The sequence below is a fragment of the Theropithecus gelada genome, chromosome 8 (assembly GCF_003255815.1).
Source record: "Theropithecus gelada isolate Dixy chromosome 8, Tgel_1.0, whole genome shotgun sequence".
NCBI classification, from domain to species: Eukaryota; Metazoa; Chordata; class Mammalia; order Primates; family Cercopithecidae; genus Theropithecus; species Theropithecus gelada.
In genome coordinates, this window is record NC_037676.1 from 123,002,881 (window position 1) to 123,012,833 (window position 9,953).

The 9,953-nt window shown below is 46.4% G+C and overlaps 1 protein-coding gene across 1 annotated transcript in view; it reads right to left on the bottom strand.

Moving 5' to 3' along the window:
• Positions 1-9,630, bottom strand: part of SNTB1 (syntrophin beta 1) — a 277,719-nt gene extending 268,089 nt beyond the window's left edge. Inside the window, exons 1-2 of the mRNA XM_025393674.1 lie at positions 9,384-9,630; positions 8,048-8,847 (exon numbers count right to left, since the gene is read on the bottom strand). Coding sequence (XP_025249459.1) covers positions 8,048-8,621 — 574 coding nt within the window. The 5' untranslated portion in view covers positions 8,622-8,847; positions 9,384-9,630. The remainder of the gene's footprint in view (positions 1-8,047; positions 8,848-9,383) is intronic.
• Between the last annotated feature and the right edge of the window lie 323 nt (positions 9,631-9,953).

The following is a 9,953-nucleotide window of genomic DNA, read 5'->3' on the forward strand; positions in this document are numbered from 1 at the left end:
TTTGAGAGCGGTGCTCCCTTGCACGAGTCTGTTTGGGCATTGATTTTGTGGTGGGTATGACATATTTTTGTCTTAAGTCTTAACTCTGCAGGCCAGAGCTAAAGGCAAGCATCATTAAAGGTCAAGGCCAGTGAAGTGGGTAATGAGGTTTGGTATATAAAACACTTGATATAAATGCAGGGGAACTTGTGGCTTTTAGAAAACATTAACAGCTTTGAAGTGCATCATTTGAAATGGAACGCCTAGTAGGCCAGTAGCTACCACAGAATAATTTTCCTTCACCAGACCACTGGTAGGTTCAGCTAGAAGCTTTTCACAAATATGGAGCCATGCGGAGTGAGTTATTTTTAATACACACTCCATGGGGTGACTGCTAAAATGCACCACTGAACATGAAGAGCGTTACCCAACCACAGCAGAAATAAGGAATTGAAGGGCTGTTCTGATGAGCTTCAAGGAAGGAAAATGGTCTGAATTCTCACATTGCTACCTACGCTTAAAAAAGAAGCAATTAAAATATCTAAGCAGACAGTTTTCATCTCCTCAGGTAGAAAGTGTTCTTACATATTCAGACTAGCGGGTCCCTGAGCCATGGGGGTTCAAAAGAAAGTTGGTTATAAATACTGTATAACATTAAAAGGATAATTACATTACCTATACCTTTTGTAATCATGTCTGGCTCCTCTTTCATCAACCATCTTTCAAAATTGGCTTACATTAAATGTTTCCTAGGTCTATAAAGTCACTCTTTTACTCCTCTACAGAGCAAGGTATAGCTTTCATTACACCACGTCTAATGTTTACCACCATAGTCCAGTAGTACGAGTGGTGGATGATGGGAGTCATAAAACGAGCAACTAATCTTCCAATTCTTTCTCTCCCTTCCCTCCTTTTCTTTCTCCCTTCCCCTTTCCTTTCCTTCCTTCTCTCCTTCCCTTTCTCCCTCCCTTTATTCCTTCCTCTTTCCTTCCACCCATCCATTCATCCATCCTTTAGCATTTTTTCCTTTCTAACACATTTTAACAGCCTAATATGTGCCAGGCACTGTGCTAAAGGCTAACATGTATCGCTCATCACCGGCTCAAGTACTTCATAGTCAGCCTCAAATGCCCTACCTCCTCAATTACTTGAAGCTCCCTGAAACCAGAAGCCACGCCTTATACCTCTTTAACTTCCTATTGTCCACCTCACAGTGTCTTCAGTTTGTGTAGTATAGAGCAGGATGGGCCTGACGAGGTGTTAGATCACCTGATTTCCAGCTCCTGTTTGGAAAGGCTCAGTAAAATGGAAGTGCCAGAGAGTAGGAAGTCACCTAGTGACTAGTCACCTAGTAGGTGTCTTCCTACTCTCTGGCACTTCCATTTCACTAGGGCCTTACCAACCTCATGTTACTCTAGAGGGAAATCTGCCTTAAATGCAAAACTGAGCACGACATTTCCCTGCTTAAAACACTTTACCCTCAATCTGAAATCCAATTCTGTAATAAGCCCCCCAAGGCATGATCCTCAATTTCTTAATTTTTTCCCCCACTCTTCCCCCTCAGCAAAGTCTGAAGGTCACATTCTGCCCCGTTAGCCACACTGAGCTACAGATGAGGCCCAAGCTCTTTCTTGGGCTGCCTAAAGGCATTTGCCTTCTATACTGCCCTGTCCAAGAACAGACCAGATACCCCTCCCACGGGCTACCACAGCATCTCCTAATACCCGTAATGTAGCCATTTTTCCTCCCTCTTATAGGTATCTGCATGGTGCTTATCTGCATCTGTCAGGAGAATGTTGCTTCTCGAGGGCAATATCCTAGTAGTGTATAGTTCATAGTACATAGAGGACACTCAATAAATTACTTGATAAAAGAGCAAATATGTAAATCAATGAGAAACTCTCTTGCAATGAGAGAAGAAGTGATTGTTTATAAAGGTGCGGTTCGTCATCTAATGACTACCCTGGACATTTCTTACCATTACAACTTCAGCAAACTAGATTTAGTAGGCAGAAGAGTGCCCACCCCCACTTCCAAAGACACCGACATCCTAGTCTTCTCCAGATCCTGTGAATATGTTAACTTATGTGGCAAAGGGGAATTAGGGTTGAAGATAGAATTAAGGTTGCTAATGAGGTAACATTAAAATAGAGAATTATCCTGGTGTGTTTGTTAGTGACCAAAGTAATCACAAGAGTCCTTAAAAACGAAAGGGAAGCAGAAAAGAGGCTGGAGTGATTTGATATGAGAAGGATTTAGGGTGCTATTGCAGGCTTTAGAAATGGAATGGGACCAATAGCCAAGGCATGTGGGTGGTCTCTAGGATCTTCTGGAAAAGATTTTTAAAAAGGGGGGTTCTCCCTTAGACATCCAGAAAGGAATAAAGATTTGCTAATGACATTAGTTCAGTGAGACCTGTGTCAGCCTTCTGACTTTAAAAACTGTAATAAATGTGTGTTGTTTCCATTTACTAGGGTTTCTAATAATTTGTTATAGCAGCAATAGAAAACCAGTACACCAGATAAGAAAACAGAAGACCAATGATGACAAATCATTCCAACCTTTGGAGCTTCCCTTTCCTGATCAACAAATTGGGGATAAGCATCCCTTATCTATTTACCTCCTAGGCCCATTTATGAGGATTAAAAGCTATAAGACCTGTGCTTGAACCTAAGACTCCGCACTTATTCACGGTGTGTTTTTGGCAAGTGACTTAAACTCTCTGCCTCAGTTTTCTTGTGTGTAAAAGAGGGATACTAATAGCATTGAGATCCAGGGAGCTGATCCGTGTAAAGTGCTTAAAACAGCATGTGGTACAGTGTTTTGCATGTGTTCGCTATTATTACATTCGAAAAAGAGTTTGCAAAAGGTTAGGCACTACAAAGTGATGAGGCAGAATTAGCATTCTTACAGGACACCAGTTCTCAAGAAGGTGGAGGGTCCACACCTCCCTCCCAGTGGCAGTTCAGAAACTTACAAAGGCTTTTTAGCGATGAAGTAGAGAAGGGGTGTCACACTGCTGGCATTTAGTGAAGGAAGCTAGGGAAGCTGGACATCCTGGAACAGCTGGGGCAGTCCTTCACAGTGAAAGGCTTGTCTAGCTCCTAAGTGATACCACACAGCCCTACTCATCTTCATGTGCAGCTGTGCATTGGTAGTGATTTAACATAAAGGTGCGAGCATCTAACTCTTTCATTATGACCTCTGGTGTAGTTGTGTCCATGCATTTATCTATTGAAATATGGTTTTTGTTTTAACAATTTATTTTATTTCTCCTTTATATTACTAGTAGGGCATTCTATGGATGTTTAAACTTAAATTAGAGTTAGGCTATGTTATTTGTGAAATTCACTTTACAATAATAAGAGGGGTGTTAAAATTTTGTTATTAGTGATGTGCACCGGGTCTGAGTTTATAGGATTTAAGACAGAATAAGGTTTACAGATGGCTTAACCCAGCTCCTTATGCTTCCCAGTAAAGAAAACTAAGTCCTAAAAAGATGAAATTTCTTGTAAAAGTGAAACTAGTAGAAGATAAAAACCTAGGTTTCAAGATGCGAATCTCAGGGTATTGGGTATTCTTCAAGAATCTGTACATCTTAAATAAAGTAAGATTCCTTAAAATTCAAATTCCTTAAAATCCTTAAAATCCAATCCTGATATTTTACTCCAGAAAATCACTGCCCCTCCCTTGCTCCCATCTTCCTCCTTGATCACTCCCACTTCCACCGTTGGAGAAAGTGACTGTGACAGTGAGGTTCCAGACCATCTCAGGCAAACATTCCAGGGGGGCATTGCTGAAGGGGAAGCTCTAATGGACAGGGGTAATGTCAACAACTGTCCTTGACTTTCTTCTTTTGAGTTTCCACTTTTTCCAGTCCAGTTCCACAGGAGACCTTTGGGATCAAGGGATTATTCAGTCCACCCCCACCTCCATACTCCAACATGAGTCTTCCAGAAGATTCTGAACTTCTTGATCTCAACAAAGTTATGGATAAATTAATTTCCTTGTAGCTTCAGTTACAAAAAGTTGACCTATTTCAAAATACTATTTTACTATCAATCTAAGAGCAAAAAACTCCTCTGTCCCTCCTGACCTGGAGCTGCCAAGGACATTTGTGCAGGTGCACTGTGCCCAGCTCCAGAGGGTGCCACTGACACTATGGTCTATGTGAATGCTGTTGCTGGAATTACAGGTACAATACCTGCATGGCTGGATGTGCAGCCCCTGCCCATACCCCTTAAAATGAGAAATGAGCTTGTGGTGTGAAGATTTCTGATCTTAACTTTAATGAATATTGGCTAAACACTGGCTTAACTGGCAGAGTTTATTCACGTTTGGATTACATTTAGTCTCCTTGCTGGCCATGTGTTTAACCATGGTAGGGCTGGGTCATGTTACAGCAGCTTCGTTTTGACAGTAGACACTTGGTGCATTAGGTTTTTAAGACTCACTCCTCCTTCCCGTCCCTCCCTTTTGAGTGGCCCACACAATTGCTGTTTCCTGCTGATTTGTCCCCAGCACTTCAGGAGTGGGGCGGAAGAATGCTTTGAACCCAATAACTCCAACCGGTTCAAGTACACAGTTCCAAGTGGAAGCTCAGAGCATCAGTATTGCCTAGAGGTTAAAAGTATAAGCTTTTATGTCAGATAGATTTGGAATGCTCCTGGCTATGTTACATTATTTATATTTATATTTTTTATTTTTTATTTTTTTAAGATGGAGTCTTGCTCTGTTGCCCAGGTTGGAGTGCAATGGCATGATCTCAGTTCACTGCAACCCCCGCCTTCTGGATCCAAGAGATTCTCCTGCCTCAGCCTCCCCAGTAGCTGGGATTAAAGGTATGGGGCACCATGCCCAGCTAATTTTTGTATTTTTAGTAGAGACAGGATTTCACTATGTTGGCCAGGCTGGTCTTGAACTCATGACCTTGTGATCTGCCCACCTCAGCTTCCCAAAGTGCTGGGATTACGGGCATGAGCTACCGCGCTGGCCACTATGTTACTTTATGCAAAAAACTTAATGTCTGTAAGCTTTAATTTCCTCATCAGTAAAATAAACAATAACAATAGTACTGGCCTCAGTTACTATAAGTGTAACAGGTAAAGCCTGGCACATATTAAGTGCTCAAGAAATGTTAGCTATTGATGTGATTCTCTTTCTCCAATTCTGTTTAACTCCTGTGGTCCCACAGGAATGGTCTCCCAGCATTACACCATAGTACAAAAAAAAAAAAGTGTTATAAAAATGAGAAATATAAACTCCAGTAAAGGAAAAAGATAGGACTGTCCTTGAGAAGGGACAGTTTTATGTTCATTTCATTTGAACTGTAAAACTACTTGCAGCAGATATTTGATACACGCCTTTCATTCTCAATGTGTTCTTCCATACAGCAGTCCTGTAAAGTACGCAGGTCCAGCAGGTTTCCTTATTCCCATCTCACGGATGAAGACACTGAGACTCAGGGAGGTTATGTTAATTCTGTGGCGGAATCTATGCCTAGAATGCAGGCATTGAAACTTCCAGGGTTTCACTTTACAGGGTGTTCCACTCGTAGAGGTAGTAGCTCTCCACCAGGGGGCGCATGTCATGCAGTGGGGTGCGTGTGGGCGGTGGTTGGAGTACTAAACTAATCTCCATTTACTCCCCCAATAAACAAACAAAAAGGAATCTAGGCGGAAAAAAGGGTGTACTTGCTATACAAATGTACCTTCAAAACATTTCCCTTTGCCCTGTCATGTAACCAGATTACATCTTCAAAACCTCTCCTATGTAGAAACTCTGGAATCCACACTGCATGTTAGAATATGAAGAAGTAGGTATGTCTTTTTAAAAAGCCCTTGAAGTGGTCCTAATAAGCCCCTTCAACTGGGAATCCCAGTATTAGGCTAAGCTACAAAAGAGAGGATTGTGATATTTGACTTGATGGTATTTGATGACTACCATTGCATTGAGAACGAACACTTTGGCTCAGAATAAGAGACACTGTTCTGAGCAGGGCCTCCGCTTCCCTTAATAGCAGCTGATTTTGAAAAACTTGGGCTGAGGATAAGGCTGCTACACTGAGCCAAAAATGTTCATATCTAGGAGACCCACAGGGTTTCTCCAGAGGTCCTGCCTATGACAAATGACAAAGTGTTCTAAGAATGTCATGTTAGAGGTTTTTACCAAACTCACTTTTCAGTTTCTGTTTCAAGAAACTGAAAGTCACATAATTGCTTGATTTTTTTTCTTTCTCTAAGTTTATTTTCAATTGCAGAGAAATTTCTTCCTCTTTTTGGGTGAGAGATATTTTTTACCTCTTTGCCAAGTAATTATTCGTTAAATTGAAAGCAAGCAGAGGAAGAAAAGTAGGGACATAAATAAAGGATAGTACCTAAAATAAAATGACCCGCCTTCCGCCCCACCCCCAACCCCTACCCCGGTATTTACAGTAAGTATTGCAAACTGAGCAGGTGCCCAACAGTTTATAGTCCAAATAACACTTGCCCCAGATCCCACCTGCCCCTTGTCACACAAACCAACACACACTGGAGTCAAGAAAACTTTTTTTTTCTGTTATGTTAATCATCAAGCCAAAGCAAATAGCTTTCCACTTTCCGGGTCCAGGGTGGTAATTGACTATGAAGACATCGCAAATCCTCTAGACAAACAAGGTTGGTGGGGGAGAACTTCTCTGTATTGTGGGCCAGGAGGTGGGCCACGACATACCAGGGAGTTGCATCAGCTGTCACACACTAGTGATGCTGGCACCCTTGCTTTAAACTTTCTCAGTTTCACACACCAGTGCCACGACTAGGTAAGCAGGAAATTGACTTACGTCTTTAGGGCTTAAATCAATCACCATATTACATGGTCTCAGATGAAATAGTCTATTTCAATAGCTATAGGTTCATTTATTCGTTTACTCGGCATGTATGACATGGAGCAACTAAGCTCAAGAGAGATCCACCGCTAAATAAAAGACTCCAGATACCGCAATCTATAGCTAGGCTAGGCTGAGTAAATAGATAAAATAATTACACGTTATTAGTGCTGACAGAGGTATGTACACAGCACTAAAGAGAAGAGAAACAAGTGAGAAATGCAGCTGTAGCCAAACAGGAGAACTCAGTTTACTACCATATGCCCTTCTCCCCGACATAACTCAGCGTAGCCATGAACAGTGCAAAACTGTAAATAGGTGGTTCCTATTCCATTCACATTCAATAATGAGGGGACTGGGGACATCAGATCTGTCTCGAGAGAGAGAGTAGTTTCTAGGCTCCTCACACGCAGGGGAAACTGTTTACAAATGCAAAGTTGTTTCCACACCACTCAGAAAGGGCTCCAGAAAACGCAGCCAGAAAAACCACTTCACCAGCTCTCCACCCAGAGGAACCTGGAATCCAGACTGACCGGCCAGATGCCCGGCAGGGAAAGTGAATTTTCCCCAAAACAACAACATATTTCCTGGCCCCTGACACAACTCTCCAGGCATAACCCTAGTCCCCCATTTGCAGGGGGAACGTCCAGAAGGATAGTCGGAGTTTTAGCATTCACAATATTGCCACCTCTCTCTCACCCCTTTATGAGTCAATCCTCTTCTGCTGGGTTGCCCAGGCTTTAGAGTGGGAAATTTTGCCAAAGCGGAAAACTATGAGTTGCAATTACGCAGTAGCCCTGCTTGGCAACGTTGGATGTAGGAATATTCTAAGTTCACCCTTCATTCTCGATTCCATATCCCAATCCCTACACTCTACCAGGATTACTCGCAGACAAAAATGAAACAACGTATACTAAGCAGGCAATCCGGCTGGGAAACCCTGCTAGCCTCGCTTTTCCATACACCCCTCCTGGGTTAAAGCCAACCCTGCGAACTGGAGACAAATTGCCCCCAGGGTGGGTAAAAGTTGACAAAACTCTATGCTGCCACTTCCTCCGCCCTCTCCCCCACCCACACACACACATTCGGCCCCCTGGGGTGTGTCGGCACGTGGTCGAGTGTGGTGTGAGTGTGAGCGTGCGGGTGGGAAGCCGAGCAGGTGTGTGCGCGCCCGGCGCTGCCCGCGCGCGGTTAACCCCTTACCTTCCAGCAGCACTTCCTTGCCCGCGCGCTTTAGCGCCTGCACCGCCTCGTCGTGGGTGGCGTCCCGCAGGTCGGCTCCGTTCACGGACAGGATGGCGTCGCCCACGTACAGGGCTTGGGTCTGGTCCGCCGCCAGCCCCTTGAAGATCTTGCTGATGAGGATGGGCATCTTGTTCTCCTTGCCCCCCTTGATGCTGATCCCCAACCCGCCTAGCTCCTGCTTCAGCACCTTCACGCCGCGCTTCTGGTTCGAGATGGACTCGGGCACCTGCTCCGGCAGGTCGGTGAAGGCGGTGCGGACCCCGGCGGGCGAGTCCGGGGGCTGCGCGCCGCCCGCGCCCGGGTGCCCAGCCCCGGCGCCCCTGCAGAACGAGCCATTGGTGGCGGTCCCAATGCCGTTGTACGCCGCAGCGCCCTCCTCGCTGCTCAGAACCAGGGCGTCCTCGCTCAAGTTCACCAGAACTTTGTGCCAGCGATCCCGCACCAAAACTTCCAGCAGCCCGCTCCGCTGCGCCCGGCCGCCTCCCCCGCCAGCCGGCCCAGCCGCCGCCGCCGCCGCCGCCGCTACCGCCATCTTTCCGGCATTCTTAAAATGCCATGTGATTGGAAAAGGGGGGAAAAGTGGGGAAGGGTGGCCGGGGGGAGGACGTGGGGCCCGGGGGAGCGAGGAGAGTGCGCCCCGCGGGGAGGTGCCGGCACGCGGGACTCCGCTCCGGGAGTTCGCAGACGCACTCGGCGGGAGTTGGCAGCCGCAGTCAGGCTGGTTCCCCCTCTCCTGATCCTGGGCGGGGTGGAGCAACCTAAAAGAAGAAGGAGAGACCGAGACAGGGGAGGGGAAAAAAGCCAGCAGCCAGTTGCAAAACCCCAAACCAAGGGGAGCCGCGGAGCAGCTCAGCGCTGGGGAGAGTCCGTGGGAGGAGGCACGCTGGCGGTGAAGGGCGGGGACCCACAACCCAGCGGCCGCTCACCTGTTCCAGCCGCCGCAGCCTTGGCGGTCACACGCCGCCCGCCCGCCCAGACCTCCCCGCCTCCGTTCCCGGAGCGCACGACGCCGCGGGGACAGCTTCCCGAGCGCCTTCCCCGTCCCGCTTCTCTCCAGCCCACCGCAGTCCCCCTTTCGTCCCAGCTCCCCCACTCCGTGGGCGCCCACACCGCACCTTCGCCGGGTGCGTGCGTCCCGCCTCGGTGCCCTCACTCGGTCCTCCTGAGCCCCCTTCCCTTTCACACCCAGCACGCAGAATTGTCCCTAGGTCTTACAACTCCTTTGTAACTAGATCCAGGTCTCCTCCCTCTGCTTCCTCAAACCCAGGCTTCCCTGACTCTGCGGGGTTCTTACCTGTCTCTCCTTTCCACCCGGTTCCTAGGAGGAAGCTAAACTCAGACCAAGGCCCTGGACTCCCCAGGAGTTAAAAGGGAATACGCTGTCCTAAGATTCTAGAATGAAGACTCAACATAGCCCGAGTGCCTTAAACCTCCTCTCCTTAAATGCAGGAAATATTTTCTATGGAGCCCTGGACAGGTGTCTCTGCTGGCCTGGGGTTTTCAACAGGTCATGCCTGCCTCAGACCCCAGGGACAAATGTTCTTCCAGCTGTAACTCATTCTATGCTTTAAGCTTTTGACCTATCTTTGTTTTCCCAGTGCCACACCCAATGCTGCCTGGGGATCTCTCTTTCTTCCTGAGTTCCCATATAAGAAGCCTCCCATTTAAGAATTCAGTTGGAATGGGTGATATTTCAAAAGTTGCTTTGCAAGTTAGTTATTTGGATTTCAAGTTGCATTTTTCCAGGGTAACAATATTATAATGGTTGTTTACCTTCCCAGACCAATCCAGAAATGCCCACGTAACCCATGTCACACCTGAACAACCCTGAGTTCTTCTATCCTTGAACCTCTCCAGTTTTCCC